A 25999-nucleotide genomic window follows, 5' to 3' on the forward strand; every position below is an offset into this window, starting at 1 on the left:
CAATGACATTCATAATTAGTGCTTTAGCATTACGTACATCTACAATACAGCTTTAGCAATAATAACAATAACAAAAAGAAATTTAAATAATGATAATATTTAAAACACAATAATAAAAACAGAAAAAAAACAGTTGAATTTGAATCATACATGTAACTGTTTACTAATCCTGTTTTTGAACACACAAAGAAACAAATGGTTTAGTTCTAAATATTACCTGTGACGACGTCGACAAGCTGTACTTGATTGCTCATTTGGAGGGGAAAGCCATCTGCAGCATTGAGGAGAGAACTGATCTCATACATGTAGGTTGTATTAGGATTCAGACCTGTGTCTTCAAATGACAGTGGGGCAGTGGCAAGCAACGTTGCAAGCAACACCCGGTTGCAACACGATGGATTACCAAGGACCCTTGATGTTCCATCACCCTAGACAACATAATGACAAAAATAAAAAAATATTGAAAAAGTCACAGGTACATATACAGTCAAACCTGTCTATAGCAACTGCCCAAGGGAAACACAAAGAATGGCCTTTGAAGACAGGTGGTCTTTGTACACAGGTTCTTTTAGTACATGATTCAATGAGAAAACATTTCAAGGGAAACAACAAATGTGGCCTTTGTAGACAGGTGGTCTTTGTAGACAGGTGGTCACTAAAGCAGGTTTGACTGTAGCTTCAGTTTCGTAAAATTCTCACCTCAAAGACGGACCCTCAGGAAATCCCATATGAGATGCATGTAAATATGCTTACCAGAGTTCTCAAAACCCACCTTTTAAATCAGTTATAGTTTACTGGAGGCGCACACAAGTAGTTAATTCCATTTAACTCAATTGTATTGTATTGTATTAGTAATATTTTATTTTATTTTGTTGCTTTGGGGTATAGAACATGTTGAATAATTATACTAAGTTAGACAGTACCACCTGTGCGCTTAGAAACGTCTGTATAAAGCGCCCTATAAATGTAATTATTATTATTATTATTTATTGGTATATTCATAATATTCTTTACTTTACTCTAAAAGAGCTCTAGACAAGAACATCATGGTATTTTATTGCACTCTTGATTCCATAATCATCATTTACATCAGTCTGTATTCTGTATTTCTATATACATATTAAATTGTACAGGAATGGATTTGTATGACTGGTTACTTCTTATAGGACCAATAACAATTCTGATTCAAGCAATTTTTACCCAATTCTCTGACTCTTCTTGGCTCGCAGTGAATACATACCTAAATACATAAAACTGCTTACATGTACTACAAAATTCTGTGAAATATTTCTCATTGCAATTTAAAAATAATGCTAATGACAAACAACCAACCTCAAAAAGGGAGAGAAATGTACATATTCAGTTAATATTGAAGAGGTGTGTCTTAAAATTCTTTATAGAAGAGTCAGTCAAAGCTGAAATGCCAACAAAAGAAGGAAGTGGGTTCCATATTCAAATAATAACAGTGAAGTAATACTGAAGCTTTTCCTCTTAGACAAAAAAGACAGAAAAGATTAGACAAACAGCATTTCATCCGAAAGTTAACTATCTCAAGCTTTAGACTCAACCCTTCAGAATGTCTTTATTCACCGCTATTCTTTAATGTTGTACCAATCATCTCTTCACTTTTCAATGACTGGAGAAAAGGAAATTAATTTGCTATTTTTCCTAATGGACAGGATCTTATGGCTAAGGACCATGGTAGGCAGACACTAAGGAAGTTACTACAGTAATGATATTAAATATATGAATAGTGGAGTCTTGTATAGTACTCATATTTGGCACATTTTCACTCCTGGGGTTCCATCATTATTACCCCAGCATTAGCATGGCTGCCTTTATAGCACTCAAGCATTTTAAGGATTTTAAGGATTCGAACCCTCAACCTTCGCATCTTCAGTCAAGTGCCTTAAACCACTCAACCCCGACACTCCCACACGACAACCATGTTAGTAATAAACCTCATTACCTGACGATAAATCTGATAAGAGTTAATGGCTTCTGCAGGAACACCAGCACTGAAGCTGAATTCTACTGCAAATCTTCCACCCTCAAGCGAAGTCACTTCACCAGGATTAGGCGGATCTATGTCATAGAGAGAATCAGATTTTCGCACTTAGCATTTCCAGTTCAATGATTTGACTTGATATAATTTGAGCATTTATCACAAATTAATGTTGCATAGAAACAAATAATTCATACATGAACAGTATATACAGACATATTTTGGTGAACGACACAGTAGGTTTTGCTATTAATTGGAGGACTTACAATAGATCTGGTTCCATTTCACAAATACTCTTGTTATGTGGTGAATTATTAAAGTAACAGCAATAATAATTATGATAATGATACTAATCATACTAACAAATAGTTATAATAATAGTAATGATAATGATAATAATAATATCAACAATAATAATAATAATAATAATACAAAATAATTAATTATACTAATAGTATAAGACAGCGCTTACTTGTCCTGACAGAGTCACTGTAAGCCTGATCCGACCTGTAAACCTCAAGATCATAAACAGAGCTAGGTGACAAGCCAGTCAGGGTAAAGGTCAGGGGTTCATTGTCTTGAATGGTCAGATCAGCTCGCCCAGGTACAGCGACACCGTACGGACCGGCAGCGCCACTGATGGGGGCAAACCATGCTTTAATTGACGAGTCTGTCGTTTCAGCAGCAAGGATGGTGTTTGATGCCAGTGGATCTATCGGGGAGGTAGAGAAATCAATATACTCAGGTGAATGGAAGAATCTTTAAATGGAAAAATCCAATCCAAATAGACAACTACTCTAAAAGAAAGCAGAGAAATCAAAGAAGAAAACTGATCTTGAAAGTTTCAATTAAATAAGACTAAATATTGAAAAGTTACGAAATGTCGAAAATTGTAATCGCTTTACGTAAGGGCACTTCAAATTGGCTGAAGCGGCAATGTCAATGTGATATATTGCTGGAATACTTTCCCATCTGTTCCAATATATAAAATGACTAAAAATTAAATTTAAAAAAAATCATGGCTCAGGAGGGATTATTCTTTTTTTAAAGGACTAATAATAATATGGTACCTATAATATATATTTTGAGTAGTGCCCCAAGAGAGAAGGAACTAACAAGTAAAAAGAAATAGTGATATTTTTGGACACAGCAAATGGGAGAGTTATCCACGTCCTATGTCACAATCTACTGACCAAACTACCTATTTGAGGTTTGCATAGATAATAGTGATCTCATATTTCAAACATTCATAACTTCCTTCCTGTTGGTCCGATTCATTTCAAACTATTACCATTCTGTATCAGTTATTTTTCTGCTTTCATACAAATCAGCTTATTAAAAGGGTTGGATTGCCCTTTAAATGTTTTTGTAATAAAGATAATGAACAGTTTATGTATAGCCCATATTACATTATGATATAATGTCCCTATGCTCTTCCAAATAACTGTGGATGTTATTACCCTAGCTTTAGCTCTGTCAGCTGAAATCAGTGCCCAGTTCACTCAGCCAGGTACCCATTTAACACCTCGGGGGAGAGTGGCAAATGAGGATTAAGGTCTTTTCAAAACATGTAAGTGCTACGCTGGGATTAAAACCTTGAGCCCCTGGATTGAGATTTAAGTGAATGAAGCGCTATACCATGTAGGAGTTAGAGGAAGGGGGGGGGGGGGGGACCATGCATCCCTCCTAATAGATATCTGACAGGAAAAATACAAATATTGCCACCTGCATTTTCATACACTGGTACTAAGTAGATTCATAGGGAATCATTTTATAAGTCAATAGTTGTTAGACTGCCCTTTCAATAATACAAACCACGGCCATGAAAACAAAATATGAGCATGAAATAAAAGCTGATTGATGCTCATTATTCAATATTGATTAGATGATAATACTTGAATGAAAAGTGAGAAGAAAATATATACATGAAAGTGCATATTTCTGAAATTAATTCTAACAACAACAAATATCAAACGAGAATCCTTACATACCTGTTGCCCCATTTGTAGTGACCTCTAAACTCTGTTCATCCCCACTAACTGTTACCATACTGAAGCTATATGCTGTATCAGGCTCCAAATTGGTCAGCTCGTAGGTAGTAAGACCAGGATTGACCGTCACTTCAACATTGTCGTCACGTAGCATGTAGGAGATTGTAAAGTTATCTAGTTCAGTGTTTCCGAGAGTCCAACTGAATGTCACCGACAGCGGAGTCGTGCTAAGGACTACCAGGTCGGTCGGGGGCAGCGGTACTGCAAGAACAAACATACAAAAAAAATCATTTATTTCATTTTTTCCATGGGAAAGAAACATAGCCTGCCACAGTGTTTTAAAAGTGTATTGTATATGTCTGTATATGAGTGAAGGAAGCTGATTGCAGCATTCCTTGTTCGTCAATAACGGGAAAAAGCTTGGAAAAGATTAAAATGAATTTCCATTGTGATATAAAGTTGCTTTGGAGTAAAAGTTGATTAGAGGATCATTGGCCATACGTAAAGTTGCATGCAGTTCATGTCCCTTTGAAATGTATTCATCAATGTAGATATACAATTGATATATACAAAAAAAATTAGTAGCGGTAAAACTTACAAGTAGTTTGTAGTGCATGTATGCATTGCCTGAAAATAATATGCATTTAATTTGAACAAACTGTATGAAATTAAATAAACTCAAAGACTATAATTTGTTTTTCTTGAAATGATCTTGAAATGTTATTGAGCCTTTCATCTTCAACTGTATGAAATTAAATAAACTCAAAGACTATAATTTGTTTTTCTTGAAATGATCTTGAAATGTTATTGAGCCTTTCATCTTCTAGTGGCTCCATCAGGTCTGCAAAATCTATTAAGAATATATTGAGTGGACATATTAAATAGATTTGCCCTGAATTGTGTTTCTTGAGAATGATACATATTAAAGCTTACATCTAAAAGTATTAAACAAAGGACCTTATTCAACCATCTTTCATTCTTAAGTTACAAAAAAAATATTTAAAAAATATAGAATTTACAAAGGGTATGAATAATTTTGTTATTAACTGTTCATTGGAAACTTTTTAAAAAAATATAGAGAAATGGCAGCTGACTAACAGCCTTTTCACACACAGCTAAAATTCATCGTTTCTAGAGATGATTAGTATAAACGTGTTTAACTCAACAGTTTTAAACATGTTTATAGAAAATTTTCCCTGTGTGAACATCGTTTATACGATGTTGGGATAGATACGAAGTCGCGATTCATACGCCCCTAAAAGCAGGCTGCAGATACGAAGTTCGTATCTAGAGAGCTTGACATTTTGTGTGTGAAAGGTTATTCTTGTTTAAACGTGTTTCAGACGTGTTTAAACTGGATGGAGCGTGCACTACGATTGATATGGCATGACCTTCAATGCGCAATGGCACTACTGCGCATTTTACGAGCAGAAGTTAATCACGAAACTATAAACGATTGCATCGAAATTTCTGTGTGTGAAAGGCTCGTGATTAGTTTAAACACGTTTCAAACACGTTTATACTAATCATGTTTATAGAATTTTAGCTGTGTGTGAAAAGGCTGCTAGTAACATGTGCGAGTGAACCTCTCCTCAAGATATATTTTTCAACATCCTAGATATTGCTATTCTTTGAATACAAAGTTGATAACTACTCATAATTTACATCACTACCAGATTTGGAATAATAGGTATCATTATGAGTGGCAGCATCCAGAAGAAAAGTGTGAAACCACCACAAATGCCATGGAATACCATGATTTAAGAAGCTTAGCTTCTAAAGTGGTCCTAAACCATTCAGTTTATGATGTAATCAAGTTAAAGTATGTTGATTAATGTATTATTACCAGTCATTTTTTTATGAAACAGATTATATCATGTTTTGTGTGGTTTGAATAAAATGAACTGAAACTGAACTGAAAAAATACCTATATAAATATGTGTAAAAACAAATTAAAAAAAAAAAAAAAAGTTCTATACAAAATCATTACCAGTTCTCTGGGAAGTAGTGTCGTCCTGAGGAGCAGATGAGACAACATCAAGACGAATGTTGTACAAGGCACCAGGCGTGAGGCTTGTCAGTCTACCTCGTCTGGTTCCAGTTAGTTCAAAGTTAGAATTTGTGGTTAGCGGCGAGTAGGTCACGTCGTCGCGGACGAATCCTGCCTCGTCGCTGCTATCTCCCCACACAAAGTCAATGGTGGTAATAGTGTATGCGATGACAAGGATTTGACCGGGGAGGGGTGTCACTACAATGAATAATAATCATAATATTAATAACAATAAGAATACATGAGATATATATAGCGCAATTATCCATTTTAATTAAATGTTCAAGGCGCTTCAAAATATTAGGGAACACATTACATCATGACAAAGAATCGTGTAAATTTACATAAGAAAGAAAATGCAAAAATGAAAGAATGAATGAATGTCTGTCTTCAAAAACGCGAAATTAAACAAATAGGGTTTAAGGTTGCTCTTAAAAGACGTTGAAGATTCAGAGTTCTTCAGCTCCTGTAAAAGTGAATTCCAAAGGGCTGGTCTGGCATGAGCAAAAGCTTGTTCCCCCCAAGATTTTTTTGAAAGCGGTATGTGTAGAAGACCAGAGTTGGAGGATCTTAGGGTACGTGTGGGTTGGTAGAGGTGAACTAAAGATTAGTAGTAATAGTAGTGGCTCTGTGGTACAGCAGTGGTGTCACAAACTGGGAAGTCCTTCAATTGGCAGCACATCAAGAGGTTCGAATATCAATTTTTTATTTTGATTGAAATTTGCAATTTTTCAACTTATTAACAAAATTTGTACCCACATATTGTTTTCAGAGACATCACATTTCATTACAATAATGTAAAATATTCTTGTTGCCAATTGAAAGCACAATATCGTTGCCTGGGTGGCAGAAAGGCGTTAGCTCGAATATCAGGTAAAAAATGAAGCTCTAAGCAGAAGGGCGCTAGCACTAAATCGCCTCAAACTTTTAAAAAAAAATCCAAAAAAATTGTGGCCGTGTTCTACTATGACATTTCTATTAGCCTTTTAAGTTTTGAGCCAATTTTTGGACGGAAAGCAGTTTAAATATAAAACAAATCTTTAAATGCGAATAATTTGAAAAGTACTTTTTGAGTAACTTGCACGCAAACGCCCTTCTGCCAGCCGGGCGACGATATATGAGCAGCAAACAGTCACAAAAAACGTGAAAGGGTTAATGTGCTTACCTGTACTAGCAGTGAGGGTGACAGTGTCACTTCTGACGTTGTCCACACCTACACCAGCTAAAGAGGTGACATGGACATCGTATTCTGTGCTGACCTCCAGTCCGTCTACCGTAGCTGCGGTGACCTCGCCGTCGACGGTCTGCGACCCCGCTGGATTCCCACCAAGAGTGACTTCCATCACGTACTGATCTACCACTGGGAGAGGGGAGTCGGCTGATGGCTTCAATGGACGATCCCACACAGCGGTCAGCGACGTCTGTGTCGTCCTGGCTATCCAAATGCCCACTTCCTGAGGAGGTCGGGGAACTGGAATGGACAGAAGGAATGTTAATTTCAATGTTGTATTGTCAATTGGGATATTTTTATTGCTTACAACCATCACGAAAGATAATTTACTTTACTTAATCCAAATCTAAAAGATAACTGATATGTTATGAGAATATACATGTTATAGACACATTACAATGTATATATATATTATATTATATATAGAGAGAGAGTCCAGTATCTACATTTAATTTGTGTGCTACTAGAATTTAAAATACCAACCTGAAACTTTTTTACCAGGCATTCTATGGGTAAATGGTTAAGGCATATGAAAAAAATGATTGAAAGCAGAAAAACCATGCACTTATGAGTTTGATCCTTTCTTAAACAAGATGCTGTATGTGTATGCCAGCATCCCTTTTCAGTTTTCAGAGAGAAAAGGTAAAAAATTGACAACATACTTGTTGTTATCTGCCTAACTGGGCCTGGAACTTCATTCCTTCTGATAGTGATGCTATAGGTCTGGCCCGGTGTGAGGTTATCTATGTCCACAATCCTGTCGTTTTCCGGGACCAGTAAGTCACCAATACCATCATTGGGGGCTGGAGTGATTGTCACGACGTGACGAAAGGTCGAAGATGGAGCAGTGATGGGTTCAAAAAGAATCTCTATTGAATAACTGGTGCGATTTATCAAAAACACCTCTCCTTCAAGGGCATCCGCTGTATAGAAAAAGAATTCAAGATTCAAGTTTTAGTAGCCATGTACACATTTCAAGACTTAGCATTTCAACATTTTCTATAAAGTATCTTTTGATTCAGAGCCCTAAAAATATAACAGATGAATAAAAAGAAAGGGCAGAAATGTCTTCACACATTGTGTCCATTTTATTGCATGATAACATTGCCTTTGCCAACAAGGATTTTCAAAGGCAAATAATCCTTATATTAGCAGCAAAAGAGGTGAAATCATTGTTAGCTCATAACCAGCGCTCAAAATACACGAGGGCAATGGGCGCTTCGCTCCCGTGAGCTACACAATCGCCCCCGTCAGAGTGCTCACAGGGGCGATTGCAAAAGATCGCCCCCGTGGAATATATGGTAAAAAACAAAAATGAAATCAAAATTATCATTTCAGTTATAACTTTCACACAATATTGAGTTTGAACTTTCAAAGCTTAAACCAATAAAATGGAACTATGGAAGTTCTATTTTAATGGCGTGCAGGATTTCTCGCTCGAATTTTTCGGTGTCTAGAGGCTGCCATATTGTAAAGAAATAAACACCTTTTTCGCCGCGAGATTGCAAGATCCCATCTCCTCACCTCTGTGGGTATTACGGATACAAACAACGGAAGCTTGCACGCTGCCGCCCCATATGTGCTGGAGCTAGAGGCGATCGCGCAAGGACTGAAACATGGAGAAGTTTTTTGTTGTGAAAATCGTGAATCCTTTGAAAATTCATGCAGAACAAATTTCGCATGCAGGAGCAAGCAGTCTTTACAACCGTACACATACCTGTTGTTGTGCTCTCAATCTAATACTTAAATACTGTTTCGGACATGGGGGAGAAGGGTGTGGGAGGGGGACGATTGTTTTAAAAAGATTGCATTTTTCATTTTGTTGTTATTTAATTGCAAAACTTTTGTAGTTATTCTAGCTTCTCTCCCTGAAGGTATTGCATCTCTGCAATATAACTTAAAGGAAACCTCAAGCCAAGAAATAACTTTACTTATCCTGAGAGATTTATTATATTCTTGCCCATTAGGCAAAAAGCAAGAATAATGTACAACTTCTCAGCACGACATGGGTATTGCCTTTTCCTTGATAACGTGACGTACTATGTTAAGTCGTGTATCAAGTAAATGTATTCAAATTTATGGATGCCTCCTAACACTAGGCGTGTGTGGTGATGAAGCATTTCATTCACCTGCTATTGTATTTATATATGAAATAAATTTGTCAACTGCTATATTTTAGTATTTGAAAATTAATTAGTTACAATTGTTCCCCTGTCATATATTTTTAACCAGATATAATTTTCTATCTCCTCATTGAAAGTAAAGGTTTTTCTTATTGCTTTAAAAAGTCTTTCCAATTAAAGCTTAGTGCATGATACATGTACAACTTCAACTGGTATGTCACATTTTCAAGAAAATGGCTCCACCCATGTCTGCTAAAAGGTATCGCATCATGCCAAGAATATCTTCATTTATACATCTCTTGTAAATTTTCATCAGGAATATGTTCCATCAAAGAGCAGGAATACACCTCATTTGTGAGAACACCTACACTTATTATTTGGGGTTGAGGTTTCCTTGTTTGTGTGAATGTTTTGTATTTTGTTAAAGGTACTTTGGTATGGGGTCATGAATTTGGTTCAAATGTACATATTAGAAGCATAATGAGATTTTACAATATTCAATGATCTTTGTCATGGTTGAAATCGAGTCTAAAGAGATGAAACTGTAAATAATAAACTTTTTGTGTTGTATAGCGCCCTCTCAAGACTGATATTACTTTTAATACCTTTAAAACAATGTTTCTTGAATACAATCGACCGATTTGCTATTTGCATATTCTGAGATTTTCATGATCACAGCCACCATGGAATGGCCTTAGGCGCTATTTGAAATATTTGAAATTTACCTGGAGCACCGGTAAATTTGTTATTATTCAATTTCTCGAAAGCAAATGTGTTTTAGGGGCTAAATTTTCTAGTGCTTATAATACATCCTCAGGGGCATCCAAATATATCAAAATTTTAAAGAATTACTATTCATCCAATTTTCAAAATTTCCAAAAAACTTTGCATTACCCGGTACCTTTCATATCAAGATAACTTCAATCTTGTAACCTTAGCTTTATTATATATTTATAGTTGCATTTAAATTGTAAGCAAATAATGAACATGAAATGAAAATGAAAACATACCTGTTGTAAAAGTATTGGACTGGGCAGTGCTCTCGGTCTGATCCTGACTGATACCAGCCACCGCTCTGACCGTCACCAAGTATGTTGTTTGAGGGAAGAGTCTGTTCAACGTCACAGATCGTAGATCAGTGGTCTGCTCTGTCTTCTCAGGGCAGTCGGCCATGTTAAGAGGGGAAACGGTTATGCGGTAGAAATCTGCATTTCCAGTCTCCAGCGGCCATTCGATGAACAGCTCTGTTGATGTCGTCTCTGTCAGTGAGAGTGTCCCTGGTTGTCTGGGAACTGAAAAGAAATAATAATAATAATAATATAAATAATAATAATAATGATAATAATATAAATAAAAGACAGTATTGGTCAAGCTGAGATATTGATGAAATATTAATAAGTCCTGCCAGGTTACCAATCACCTCACCTGGCTCGAGAGAGGCAAATATACATTAATTTCTTCCCACTGAAATTCGAAACCCAAATTCCATGACTTTCCATAAACCATTTTCGCCTTTTCCATGTCAAGTTAAGTACCATATTGGAATGGCTTGACAGCATCCAAGACTTATAGTTATAACATGCCTGTTGTCAGTTCAAACTGGAAAGCTGCCTTGGCCACACACAGCTCACACCCACGATCAATTTCTACAACCTTCCATGACTTGGGGAGATTTTTTTCCTAAATTTCCATGACTTTCTAGAATATTTTTTCCCCATGACGTTACAGTTTTTTCCATGACCCTGGGGACCCTGACTACAGAGCTTACAGTCATTACCTCAGTCAATGGATTCAAGAACTATTCCGTGCGTTGCAGTTAACATTCCCCACTCCCTGGGGAGCATCTCGGCTAGTTCCCCACTATTTTGGGTCGCACATGCTACTCAAATCGGACCTTCGCATATTACTGGGTACCCATTTAGCACCTGAAGTGGAGCAATGTAGATAAAATGCCTGGCTCACTGACATAAGAGCCGTGCCGGGGCTTGAACCCTGCAACCCACCTGTTCTTCCTATTCCACTTGCAGCAGTGAAGCCACTGATGCCTAGTTGGAAAGAGTAGAGTGTTCCGGGCAGCAAGTTCCTGAGAGTTGCAGTATTCCCGCTTGCTGACACAGACTGTTCAGCATCATCTGAGTCTACGCGTCTGAAACGTATCAGCTGACCACTCAGACCCTCAGCATTCCATACAATGTCCAGTGTGGTTGTAGCTCTCCTCTGAACCACTATTGTGTCTTCGGGAACAGGTTCTACGGGAGAAGCAAAAGATAATAATAATAATAATACTCTGTTTTTATATAGCGCTTATTAGAATCACTTTAAGCGCTTCCAATCTTATTACCCCAGGCTATAGCTGTGCTGCCATTGCGGCGCTCTAGCATTTCAAAGAATTAATTCCTGCCAGGTACCCATTTACATTGTCTGGGTTGAGTGTGGCAAATGTAGATCAATGTCTTGCCAAAGGACATAAGTGCCACGATGATCTCAAACCGTGGACCTTGTGATCGACAGTCCGGCGCATAACAACTTGACCACGGCACCTCTACATGATTGTTTGATCCGTAAGTAGAAGGGAGGGACGTAATATTATGTTACAGTCAAACTCTATCAAAGTCAAAGTCTATAAAGGCCACCCAATGGAAACAGGAAAACTGGGCATTGTAGACAAGTATCCTCTCTAGACAGGTTCAACAACACACATTTCTTTCTAAAGAGAACCAATATAGGTGACCACTAAACACAGGTGACATTGATAGAGGTGGCCGCTATAGACAGGTGTAACTGTACTTTTGTATAGAGTAGAGGCATAGAGTGATAAATGTTTTATTTAATCATCCATTTATTTTCAGTTTTAATTTAACCAATTTCGATGAAAAACAGAAATGCAAAAGACTAAATGGAAAGTAATCTTTAGGTCACATTAATTTTCATGCACGAACTTGAGTCATACAGTGTAACCTGTATATAAAGCACGATCAAGAAAAACAAGAAAAGTTGTCTCTATAGCAAGGTGTTCTTTATGCACAGGTTCCTTCAGTACAGGTTTAAATGAGAAACCATATTCAAGGGGAACAAAAAATGTGGTCTTTCTAAACAGGTGGTCACTAAAGCAGGTTTGACTGTAGTTTCTGTTTCAGTGTCCTATCATACTTACTTGTATTGAACTGTATAAAGCTATCATCATCGCCCTCTTGCTCGGGGAAAACCCCTTCCTCCATCAGTTGAGTTTTGACGATAATCTTATAGTACGAGTCTGGGTTCAGGCCCGTCAAGGTATATTCATTCGGGTCACAAGGCTTTGAGAAGACAGTTTCTGTCTCAACTCCTGATGCATCGACATAACTGAGCACATAGCCAGTGACGGTGGCAAGATCATTAGCAGCTCTATCCCACGATACCCTGATAGATGTGGAAGTAATTTCCTGTATGGTGATGTCACCAGGCGATGGTGGATCTGAAAGAAAGTCATCATACGATCCGATGGTAACACTTTTTCTTTCTTTTTTTGGTGGGGGGGGGGGGGAGAAGGGTAAATGTTGCATATATATTTCTTTCATTTTAGTGAAATCAATATTCTAAATGAGTAAGAAAAGTAAAATCTCATGAACAAAGAAATTACATAAATGTTCACAATTCACAAGTGCACAGATATCTGTGTATTTTACACTTTATGTAAAAGTAGTAGGATGACCATGCAATTTGAAAACCATGGGGGTGTTTCACAAAGATCCCAAGTCGAACGTAACTCTAAGTTGGACTTAAATATTATGGAGAGCTATTTGTAGCCTTAAATAAAATATATTAAAAAGCAAAAATTTCAAGTATTTTAGCCTTTTTATAAATTCCACATCAAGAACATGAAATCTCCTTGATAATAGAAAATATGAATTCTTCAAATCAACATTTTATGCCTTTTAAAATAACTTTTACAAAATATTTTCATAGCTGCTAACGACTTTCCATAATTTTTAAGTCCAACTTAGAGACAAGTTCAACTTAGGATCTTTGTGAAACACCCCCCATATCTCATGGTTTGTGATACAGTAACTGAATGACTGTGCAGTATTTTTCCATATCTCATGTTTTAGTGTGCGCAAACATGTAAAACCATAAGTATATGTATGATTACACAAAGGCTAAAACAATGGATATATGAGCGTTGCACTCAGTACATATGCTTCAGTGAGAACAAAAATGTTTTTCTTCCTTTATTATAGTCTTGGAAGTTAATTAGAAAAAAACCTAAGGACGTATAAAAGAAAAATGAGGTAGCAGATATACCATACACTTAATAATAATGATGACTGAATGGCTTTTCTTTCATGAGATACAAAAGTATATTGCACTCTCTTTGAGAATATTTCACCCATCATGCCGAATTGTGTAAATATGCTTATCAGCTCGTGGGATAAACCCTCGTATCCCACTCAAGGCCATTCAATGTTATATAATTATTATACATGTAAATACTGTGGACTTGCCCATGTGCATATACTTGTAGACTGACATCAATATTCAATGCTTGCTTACTTGTTCTGAATGTCCTTATAAGAGGTGGATCTGGAGAAGTTAATGAGCTGATAGTCAAGGTATGTACTTCAGAGGGATCGAGATTATCAAAAGAAGCCACAGGAGAGTTCAACAGCTCATCATTAACTACAGGGCCCTCTGAGTCTTCCAGTGTGGCAACGTATGCCGCTACTTCACCATCCAGCTCCCCAAAGTAAGCATCCACTGTAGTCGATGTCACCGACTCACGGATTGTACAGCACAAAGCGGTCTCTGGATAAAGCAAGATGAGTATTATGATAGTTAAGCACATCCACAATGCAATTGAATACTGAGAATGAATATGAGAATAAATTCATGTATGATCCCTTAGGTCAAAACCAAGATGTATGTCACAACCCAAGCGACAAAACAAATGGAACTAAATTGCTGATTTATATGATTAGATGAACAAGATTCATTTAGTGTTTCAGATTGTACTTATACGCCCTATTTCAGCCAATGCCGTTGTTGGCATTTTCGTGTTGGTTATATTACGCACAACTAGCCGGCCCATGTATTGCTATTCTTAATTAATTAATTAACAGTCACCATATTTTTTTAAAAGTAAAGCTGAATTGGTATGATCGTATTGGCTAAATTTCACACATTTGGGGGTCTAAAATTACCTTCGAAGCAGATTTAGGTCCTGAAAAGACACTGAAAATGTCATAGATAAGAATAAGAGCAATAACCATGCACTTTGAAGGCATTTGAGGTCTGAAAACAGAACTCAACTATCCCTTTAAAAGAGGAACCTAACTGTCTCCACTAACATCTTATCAAATTAACTTATCTAGAATGCAATTACAGAATATACATGTATTACACCCGAGGTATAAACCAAAACTCACAAATCCAGCAACAAACATGATAATACAGCATTAAAAAGGGAAATTCTACCCATTTAATTTGAAATATTTGTGATGATATAGGCCAGGTTTATTTAACTAAGAAATGCAGTAGGTCCATAATAATCTGTTCATCCAGTTTTTTTGTACTGACCTATATGTAGCTAAGGTACTAACAAAGGTGTCATAGTCAAGTGATTTGAGCACTTTATGCTACGGTCACAAAGGTTTGTACGAACGCTAATTTTGTATGAATCTCCGTTTTTCCATTGTCTTCCCGAAAATCATTCGTACAGTGTTCGTAGCAGTTCGGCATTTGTGACCGAGGCTTTACTTGAAATGCCAAGGTCATCGTCCATACGTGAATGAATCTGATTCCCTTGGGTACCAATATCTGCAAAATGCTTTAATAAAGAGTTTATTTCGTTTGAAGCGCAGGGTAAGCCAGGGTAATAATCGGGAGCGCCAGGATCGAGGATCAAATCTGACTGACATGAGCGCTGTACAAGAACCCACAGTTACTATTATTATTATTATTATAAATCCTGATTATTTATCATTATAATCAACATGATATATACAGTAAAACCTGTCTATAAAGACCACCCACTGGAGACAAGAAAAGTGGTCTTCATGGGCAGGTGGTCTCTATGTACAGGTTCCTTCTGTACATGTTTCAATGAGAAACTATTTTCAAGTGAAACAAAAAATGTGGTCTTTGTAGACAGGTGGTCTTTCTATACAGGTGGTCACTAAAGCAGGTTTGACTGTATTTAGAATCTTACGTGTAGTAGCTGATCTAGTTGAAGGACTACTGGTGCGTCTCGCATTCAAATCCTCACTGACAGAGCGTACTTGCACCTCATAGCTGGTAGCAGGCTTCAGGCCTTCGATGACCAAAGTTCTTGTGTCTCCTGGTACATCCTTATACCTAACACCGTCTACACTGACCTCGTAACCATTTACGATGCTGCCTGTGGGAATGCCCCAAGTCACCGTAGCATCAACATACCTTGTCACCACGTTGATAGATGGTGGCTGTAAAGGCACTGTAAGTGGAAATAATAATAATAAAAATAACATTGATTTTAATATATATTGCAGCTACTTACAAATATAACTCTACTAGGCTAGGATGACAACTAAAAAAAAAAAATCACACATAACCAAAACATAGTCTGGAGCTTCTGAAAACCAGAACATCTTCAAGAAGATGGCAACAAATGCAACATTTCTTACGTCTAAAGGTACCAGATAGGTTATTCTAAAGCTTTGGAGCAGCACAACTAAAAGCGCAATCTCCACAAGTTAATTTTGTCTTTGAGTAAGGTAGTTTTAGAAGCAGCTTGTCCTGTGTACTTCATCTTAAATGTGGTGCCTATCTAGCTACCTGTAAATAATATTACCTTACTGTCTTAAATAATTAATTTGAGTGAAATGCACAGCCGACTAATTTTATGCTTATATTTCATCGTTTCAATGCTACATGTATATTTCAGCTTTTATATAAAACAGAACTTCAGATCTCATTGATTTTTTCCTCTACTTCATGTTCAAATAAGTATAGATATCGTCTGTTTGGAGACCGAATACTGAAGTGATGCCCATAATGGCCCTCAATTATTTCCCCTTAACCACGCCCCCCTTGAGTAAAAAAAAAAAAAAGAGGATTCGGGGGGAAAATGCCATCTTACAGCATTCCCCCCTTTTGAGTAAGAAAAATGGGGATAAATGGGGAAGGAAAAAAAATCGGGAAAAAATCTTTTAAAAATCGGGAAACCGATTTAAATCTGGTTTTTATCAGACCTGACAATAGCACCTCCGAAAAGACATTGTACCGCCAGAGGGCGCAATACATACCTGTCCTTGTAGATTTTGTGTACACAGAATCATCACCTCCAACAACATTAAGAGTAAGTGTGTAGCTCTTTCCAGGTATGAGACCGGTGAGGAAGACACGTCGCTCTGCAGCAATGTGAAGTATGGTGCCATCACTTGGAGACCGTGTGGGTAAGAAGGTGACCTCTCCTGTCAAACTGCTGTTGACCCCGTATGCAAATGTGATTGAAGTGGTGTCCACAGTTTGAACAATGATCTGACCGAGCTCCAACGTAGCTGTATGGTTAAAAGGATAAGGGGAATCAAATCAATGACCTGGACATTTCATGCCGGTTGCAGCATTATCAATGGGTATAGAGCACCAAACGTCATATTGGCTCATCGTGGAGGTTACTGGTTCGATCAACAGAGCCTACGCATGAGATTCACCGCAAAATGATTCAAGCAACAGGCTGGAGCAGGGCAAATTCAGTGGTGGGCCGTGGTGTCATCACCACACCATTGTTCAGCACAAAATTGTTTCGAACCAGTAACCTTGACAACCTGGCCAGTATGACGTCACACTCCGGTACTCTATTGAGTTACATACTGTATTGATGACGTGAATGATTTCACCTTGGTGGACTGTGGCAAAGGAAAAAAGAACTTGAACCCTGTACCTGGTGGTTCACAGTCCGGATTCTTATCCACTAGACCACAATACCTCTACTGTTTCACAAATTTTACAATTTGATAAATTACTCACAATTCAGACAAATGATACAACTGATTTAATCCTTTACGAATGGTGAGGGAATAAAAAATGACTTATATGTGGCTTCTTGAACCATGGAGGGTTCACTGACACTTCGTGATGGCCCAGTCCCACTCAACGTCCTCTCATAGATGGTATACAACGTATCTGGGTTAAGAATCTTTACGAATGATGAGGGAATGAAATATGACTTACATGTGGCTTCTTGAACCATGGATGGTTCACTGACACTTCGTGATGGCCCAGTCCCACTTACAGTCCTCACATAGATGGTATACAACGTATCTGGGTTAAGACCCTCGACCCTGTACATGGTGTCATTGACACCGGCAGACCCAGCGGGCACCTCGATGTTGCTCCCGTCTTGGCTGAAGGAAACCTCGTAGCTATCAAAATTGGTGGCAAGAGGAGGTTGTTCCAAACCGACGACAAGTGACACTTGCTCCACGGTGATGATGGTGACAGGTCCTGGACGGTTTGGGTCTACAAAAGAACAAAGGATATTGCTAATCCATGCGGTATCTCAATAAGGGCTAAACATTACTGAGCACAAATGATGTATATCACAAACACAAAAATGCATCAAGCTTTGAAAATGAACATAATGCAGTGAATTTGATACCCTTTTTCCCGATTGTTGATACCCCTAAAGCGATACACGCATACACGTCTGGTGATTATGAACTACACTTTTTACATGTGTTGGTGTACAGGGATGACGTACAGGCCTCAATGAGACAGACTTCCTGGAACACTAACATGATATAAATGTACTTTGCTGCTTACTTGTTGTTGTGATAACACTGTTCGTTCCAATCAGTGATGTAGGAGTTCCTAGCACGAACAAGCTGTAGTGATTTACAGTCAGTTCATACTCCGTCCCAGACTGTAAGCCGTCGAACCAGGCGCTGGGCCGAGTGGAGCCAGATACCATCACCACATCCCCAACCTGTACACCATTTGAAGTCAAAGTCAATATGAAGTAAGATGGCAGGGCAAGGTTAAGTTGTGTCCAGATATACTCAATGGAGCTGTTGGTCCTAGAGAGTACGTAGGTTTGGCCTGGTGTGGTATCTGCATAGAAGAAACAAAGATAATTATACAGAGCTGCCAACCTTGTGCGACCAAAAAGAGGAACCATGATGGCAAAAAAAGGAATTCATTAAAACTAAACTTACAACCAAGCGCGACACACTTCCAATGCAGAAATGTCCATTCTTAATGCTGTTTTTTTTCCATAAAAAATTATTAATTGCAAATAAAGCATGATGAAGTAGTAAATCGATATCTGTAACATTTTCCTTTGCATCATGAAAACCATATACAACACAAATGGGTGAAAATTTAAAATTTCTACAGAACCTTCTAGGTGAGGTCACTTTCCATGACTTTCCAGGTTTTACGACTGTGGCAACCCTGATACATTCTCGACCACACAAAGGAGTTCAGTATATATGTGATCAATGTATTAAATTTAATAGCACATCTACAAATTTAGATACATGTAGGACTAAGATAGCTTTAAAAATGTAGTGGCACGAAAGGCGCACCCGACACACAGAATTTTTGAAATTATGATTTTTTTTTTCCCTTGCACAGATGTAGAACCACATCATTTAGCTTGTAACTGCATATACATCTAGATGAGGTTTAAACCTATCTAGCCTGGGGGGGGGGGGGGTATTTGAACCCCCCTCCCCCCCCCCCCCCCCCGGTTTCAGTGGGGCAAGTTGAAAATAATGTAAAAATTGTACTTACCTAATGTGAAAGTGCGGACAAGGGGTTCGCTCTCCAAGAAGACATCACCGCTCTGATTCTGAACCAGCGAAGACAATGAGAAAGTATAAGGAACCCCAGGCACGAGATTAAGAACTGTTCTGGACCTGTCCACGGGGGCAGCAAACAACTCGGTCTCCCCATCATCTTCTTCCGACGGTGAATACAGGATCTTGTATCCAAAGACGTTGTCTGATGGTACCGGGGGACTCCAGTTGAGAAGGACAGATCGACCGTCGGAGCTGGGAAACACATTCAATACTGTAGGACTTGATGGCACTGAAAAAAAATGAAACCACTGGTCAAAAATTTGAATATGAAAAAGGCTCCATTTGTTATTCTTTGATCTTCAAATCGTTTCTCTCTCATACAGCTGTTCATGCCCTTTACCTCGTTTACATTTTTTTTTCATCACCGTGTAGCTTTTTTAGCGTTGTATATTACTGAGAACGGTACAAAAAGTACCTACTTATTATGACAGTGATGATAGCGTAATATATTACTTAGAAGCCACTACCTCATCATAACTGAATTCAAGACACTTAGTAGTGCAATACTCGTCTCATATTACTCAAAATATTCCCATGATACACCCTTTTTCATTATTAGTAACATCGCCTTTTGGAGACTTTTGCTTGTTTACAAAGCTTTGAATGGTCAAGCCTCAAATTATTTGCCAATTCAAACTTACATGCATTATTCAAAGAAAACAGAAAATAAAATGTACATGTGACATGGAACATTCAACATAAAACGATTATAGGAGAACAAACATATAGGGCATTAACATTCACATTATATGTCTGAATTATTATCCCTTAAATCACATCCAGAAACACATAACTTACAAAGTACACAGGACAAGCTGATTCTAAAGCTACCTAAAAAACGAAAGTAAATCTTGGAGATTGCACTTTCAGTTGTGCTGCTCCAAAGCTTTGGTATAACCTACCACTAGACCCAAGGAAAGCCTCATCCGTTGCAGTCTTCAAAGATTTCTTGGAAGAAGCACATGTTTTTCCGAAGCTTTTGAATAGTTTGTGGTTATGTGGAGGTAAAGAAGCACCATTGGGAGGTTTTTTTTCTTCATCACTACCCAGTAAGGTTATATATAAATAGTTCTTGATACCCTTTAATTCCTTTTGCAGCTCATTTAGGAAGATATACTGGGATGGTAGGTGAGGCGAGTAACTGCAAGGAGTGTCATGAAGTGCAGAAATGGTGTGTGGACAAACCACTTGTCCATTTACAGTATAATATGCTAAGTCCAGTGAAAATAAAAACTGTGCCAGTCAACTTAAACTATAGGAGAGCCTACAGGAGGCTGCATCATGCTAATGAAGGGTTAAGCAGTCTGTATATACCTGCGCTTTATAATTTGATGTAATTATTACTTACATGTTGTTAAGTAGTATTCTTCATTGTCGTCTCCCCAAGAGACCCTCAGCCTGTACGTGGTAGCAGGCGAGAGGCCTGGAATCGTTTGCTCAACAACAGGTGGAAGGGGAGATTCATCATTATAAGCCTGAAACACTGAAGTGACTCGTGTATCATAATCGGTGTAGACAACTATAAAGAGTACCGTTACACTCGGATTTGGAGGGATGAGAGCAAGCGTAACCGATGAGGAGGTTTTCGCAACCTCTGTAACCGTAGTATTGGAAATACCACCTATACAGTAAACAAAAACAGAGAAAAGAAACATGCGTAGTGTGAACAAATTGAGTAAAACACATGAAAAAAGACATACAAATCTCACAAAACATGTTTTAATAACGATGGGGAAAACTTCAGGTAATTTTCTTTCCTTCAAATTTAGAAACAAATAACACTGTTCGGTGGAATTGGATAGTTGTATATCCAAATAATTTACTCATTTAGCACCATTATGCATTTTCACTCAGTAAAAAAAACGTAGGTGTATAATACTGTTAGCTGCCTGCAAGAATGATGTACCGTAACTTCCATGAACTATATTATAGATCTTATGTTCTCCTCACCGGCAGCCAATGGTATCTGAGTATTTTACTTAAAAGCAAGTCAACTTTTAGACAAAATACTCACTGACGAGCATTGTGATGTCACATGGTCTATCCAAAATTATGCACAATTAACGCATCGCATAATAATTCAGAGCAAAAGATAAAATTATTGTGCATGATAACCATATGCTTGCCAATCAAGGCCTCCACAATAATTGGATTAAGTCTGCTTGGGAGCTTGGCAAACTGAAGGTAAAATACTTAGCCAAAATCTTCAACTGAATACTAAAGTTGGCTGAGTATATTATCTAAGACAAAAACTTCGTAAAATACTCATATTTCTAACATAAGTATTGAATGTGCATGTCAATTTGTACCTGTGGTGTGTTCAATCGTTACAGCTCGACTCAAGATTTCAGGGAACTCTGAAAACAGGTACAGTCCCGACCTGACATTCAGTTCATATGCCGTGTCGGATTGGAGGCCTTTGAAAGTGGCCACAAGTGGACTGGTGGCAGGAACATCGCCATCAGGATGAGAAAGTTCGCTACCATCAGGACGTACAAGAGTAGGGCGATAGAATTCAGCACCAGGCGATGAAGTCCAGGTGAAAGTGATCTCCACATCGTTGGATTCATCTTCGTTCACCTCAATTTTAGAAGGTGGTGAGGGCGCTACAATGTAAAAGAAACAGTAATATTTTATCTCCATACAGATAACTTGGCGTTGAGAGACAGGAGAAAGGGTTCTAGGATGTGAAAGAAATGAAGTAAAATTTATCTAAGTACAGGACTCTGAAACCAGGTATCGATGCATCAGCCTTACTACACTGTCTTACAATATAGGAGATCAAAATGAGACAAGTAGTCAGGGCCATTAAGAAACTCAAATTATTTAAAAAAAAATCAAAGAACTTTTAGGTCTACAAAAATCTGCCCAAATTATTTGATGCTTCAAAATGTTGAAATTACATAGAAGACAGTATATCCTTTCAGGGAACACTACGAACTAAAATTTGACCCCCTTAACCGTAAACACTTTAATTGTGCTCTAACTGTAAATCACACCATGTGATGTTTTTGTGGTTTAATGGTGCCTGGTGACAAGTTATCTTTAAAGTTTAAGTCAGTTTTTTAACAAATCTGCCACAGTTTTACCACAGAGTTTTTTCAACCATACTTCAGCGAACTGGACTTAACAGGTTTTTTCTTCTAATAAAACACAGGGAATAACGTGGGTGTAGGACCTTTGTTACGGGCAGTAGTTTTTTGTTCCCCATTTGCTAATCATTTACTAAAACAAGAAAATGATGCAGCAGTTTGCTGTAGGATGTGTGAAAATCCCCTCAGTTTTTCTAATTATTGACAGTCTTTGCATCTTTATATAATCAAATAATCAAATTAATAATCTTAAAACATGTCCGTTTGATTTGATATATTAATTATTCTCTTTTATTTATTGAATGTTCGATCTTAGTCCTGTTCTGTTCATGTGTATAATGCAAATACTCTTATGATTTCATCTTTTGCACACATGTGCCTTGAGCAGTGGATTTGTCAAGTGGATTTGGTGACTTAAATTTGTTAGATATTATAATAAGAATTATTATCATTATAAGCATTAATATTATCACTATTATTGTAATTACCATTATTATCATTATTATTATAATTGTCATTATCATTATCCTTATTACCATTTTCATTGTTATTATTATAATTATTATCTTTATTATTTTTATTATCATTATTGTAATCATTATTTTTATTATTATTATTTTTATCATCATCATTATTATCTTTATCTATATCTTTATCATTATTATTATTTCAATCAATATTTTCATTATTATCATTATTTGTTTAATTGTTATTATAAGTAGTAGTAGTATTGTTATCATTATCATCATTATAATAACTATTGTTATTATTACTATTGATAATATCATCATTATTAATACTGATTTTTGTTGTTGTCAAGGCATAATCAATACCTGTTCTGAAATCTCTCACGATTACACCACTCGGATCGTTGAGGTCGGTCACAGAGACTCTATACAAAGAGGCTGGCACCAGGTTTGTTAGCATCACTCTTGATTCAACCAAACTTTGACTGTCAACTGTGACCGTGAACTGATCAACTACATCAAATATGGTAATGCCGTCCCAGATAGTCCAGATGATAGACACCGTGGTCTCATTTATCATGGTGATTATCATAGTGTCAGCTGGAAGACTCCCTGGTTGTAAAGTAAATTTTCAATCAAATCAAATTCAATCAAATTCAATTCAATTCAACTATATTTTACCTTGCAATAAAAATACAAATGACCAAAATACAAAGATATGTACCCTTTAACACTTATTATCAGCACTATTATTACCAGTAATATTCATGCAATAAGTGCCAGTTTGTATTTGAGGGGGAGGGGTAGGGGTGCAAAGAGTGTCACCTGACATGAACAATGCAGAGTAGGTTGTGATTAGCCGAATGGCAGCACCATCCATCAACAAAATTAAAACGATCCTTTGTAAAAACTGACATCTATCACATGTGTATAATAGTTTTTTTCTACCAAGAAATCACTGGAAGCCTCTAGTTATTAAAAACACCTCTTGAGAAATAAAATTTAGCACAGGGAATCATCTCTGTAGAGTGCAGGAGAGGTGGTGCATGAAAAGCATTATATTAAATCGTTCCCATCCCTTCTACATCATTCTCACGACTTCCTAATCTAATTCAGGAGAGCATATGGAAATAACTTGATGTAGCATTATGGTGTGAATGACTTTCTAAGTGGTTCGTACAACTTACTAAGTGGTAGGACCAACTTACTAAGTGGTGGGTACAACTAAGTGGTGGGTACAACTTACTAAGTGGTGGGACTAACTTACTAAGTGGTGGGTACAACTTACTAAGTGGTGGGTACAACTTACTAAGTGGTGGGACTAACTTACTAAGTGGTGGGTACAACTTACTAAGTGGTGGGACTAACTTACTAAGTGGTGGGACTAACTTACTAAGTTGTGGGACTAACTTACTAAGTGGTGGGACTAACTTACTAAGTGGTGGGTACAACTTACTAAGTGGTGGGACTAACTTACTAAGTGGTGGGATCAACTTACTAAGTGGTGGGTACAACTTACTAAGTGGTGGGTACAACTTACTAAGTGGTATGACCAACTTACCCAATGGGGTTAGTGACTTACTAAGTGGTGTGAACGATTTAATAAGTAGTGGGAATGACATACTAAGTGGTGGAAAAGAATCAGTAACTGGTAAGAATAACTCAATACTAAGTGGTGTGAATGATTAACAAATTGTTGGGAATGACTTACTAAGTGGTGTGAATGACTTCAGTGGTAGAAAAGAATCAGTAACTGGAAAAATAACTTAATACTAAGTGGTGTGAATGACTTACTAAGTGGTGTAAACGATTTAATAAGTGGTGGAAAATAATTAGTAACTTGTGAGAATAATGTAAAACTAAGTGGTGTGAATGAATAACTAATTGGTGGGAACAACTTTAATACAAAGTGGCAGAAATTACATAGTATCAGAACTTTGTTCCTTGAAATCTCCTGGACCCCATACATCTCGGTGAAACATAAAGAGTCAAAAATTGATCTGAGTGAATTTAGGCCATGTAGTGTACTTACTAGTCAAAGTCGTTTGTGAGACTGGCTCACTTTCTTCTGCTAGATCATCAAGTCCTGACACAGACCTCACATCCAAGGTGTACTCAGTGGCCTGGTAAAGTCCTTCCAGCGTGGTACTTGTCACTGTTTTACCAACCATCTTATACTGACTTACTCCATTCATTGGAGTATAAGTAATTCTGTAAATACAATGTTTTGTAGAGGGTCATACCTAATGGTCTTGCTCCAAATTCAAAGGTGTACACATTGATCGTATATATTCTAGCATTATTTTAATACAGTTAAACCTGTCTATAGCGACCGCCCAAGGAAAAAATAAAACGTGGCCTTTGAAGACAGGTTCCTTTAGTACATGATTCAATGAGAAACCATTATCAAGGAAAACAACAAATTTGGCCTTTATAGACAGGTGGGCTTTGTAGACAGGTGGTCACTAAAGCAGGTTTGACTGTACCTGTAAACTGAACATTTCATTTTATTTCTTGATTTCATGTTCTCGCATACACTCAGGGTTAAAATAAAATGCTGTTTCTTTTGAATGGCTGAAATGTACATACATGTATTTCATTTTGTGAAAAACTTTTCATTTGTTTATATAAGTGCAACATGAGAAAAGATACAACACTGAAAATGAATTTTTTTTTTAGAAATTAATTTTTCATCATTACCAGGAAAGACTGATATTTCACCTTACGGTATTAACTTTTTGGTTCCTCACTTCGCCTTTGTTTATGGTTGCTCGTTTACCACAAGTGCCATTTTGCAGAGAATAATTAGCACCAATTGATGGAAAGAATTGGTTTAAACTACACGATGGCTTTGCATATTACCCATTTCAAGTCTAAATGAGCTCCAAGTCAACCCTTCTGACACTGGTACACTATATATCTTGTGGGTCAATACTTTTGTGGCACAGGGAAATTATTTGTTTGGCATGTAAAGATTTATGTTTTTATGAGATACGGAAATGTGAATCGCATGTCATCCTAAACATTAAAAAGATGCAGCAGTTTTGCTGTGTCATATCTGAACAAGCCTTTAGAGTAGACTCCTTTAATAATAATAATAATAATAATCTTTTAGTCCACTCAAAATTTTATTAAACCGAAAAAGGAAATTCTTTTTGCCCAATTGATTGTGAGCCCGGCAGCCACTGAGTAGCGCCAAATCGATGTTGCTCTATCCCCTTA

General features: G+C 37.3%; 1 protein-coding gene across 1 annotated transcript in view; it reads right to left on the reverse strand.

The window, feature by feature from the left end:
- Positions 1 to 24970, reverse strand: part of LOC105437361 — a 122420-nt gene extending 97450 nt beyond the window's left edge. Inside the window, exons 1-20 of the mRNA XM_030990362.1 lie at positions 24810 to 24970; positions 23144 to 23389; positions 21528 to 21824; positions 20567 to 20839; positions 19151 to 19447; positions 18179 to 18466; positions 17588 to 17875; positions 16660 to 16914; positions 15585 to 15848; positions 13931 to 14182; positions 12555 to 12854; positions 11404 to 11649; positions 10411 to 10692; positions 7940 to 8200; positions 7212 to 7517; positions 5987 to 6244; positions 3997 to 4257; positions 2478 to 2717; positions 1970 to 2085; positions 218 to 428 (exon numbers count right to left, since the gene is read on the reverse strand). Of these exons, the coding sequence (XP_030846222.1) occupies positions 218 to 428; positions 1970 to 2085; positions 2478 to 2717; positions 3997 to 4257; positions 5987 to 6244; positions 7212 to 7517; positions 7940 to 8200; positions 10411 to 10692; positions 11404 to 11649; positions 12555 to 12854; positions 13931 to 14182; positions 15585 to 15848; positions 16660 to 16914; positions 17588 to 17875; positions 18179 to 18466; positions 19151 to 19447; positions 20567 to 20839; positions 21528 to 21824; positions 23144 to 23389; positions 24810 to 24948 (5080 nt within the window). The 5' untranslated portion in view covers positions 24949 to 24970. The remainder of the gene's footprint in view (positions 1 to 217; positions 429 to 1969; positions 2086 to 2477; positions 2718 to 3996; positions 4258 to 5986; positions 6245 to 7211; positions 7518 to 7939; positions 8201 to 10410; positions 10693 to 11403; positions 11650 to 12554; positions 12855 to 13930; positions 14183 to 15584; positions 15849 to 16659; positions 16915 to 17587; positions 17876 to 18178; positions 18467 to 19150; positions 19448 to 20566; positions 20840 to 21527; positions 21825 to 23143; positions 23390 to 24809) is intronic.
- Between the last annotated feature and the right edge of the window lie 1029 nt (positions 24971 to 25999).

Source organism: Strongylocentrotus purpuratus, unplaced genomic scaffold (genome assembly GCF_000002235.5).
Source record: "Strongylocentrotus purpuratus isolate Spur 01 unplaced genomic scaffold, Spur_5.0 spur5_contig_844, whole genome shotgun sequence".
Taxonomy (NCBI): Eukaryota; Metazoa; Echinodermata; class Echinoidea; order Camarodonta; family Strongylocentrotidae; genus Strongylocentrotus; species Strongylocentrotus purpuratus.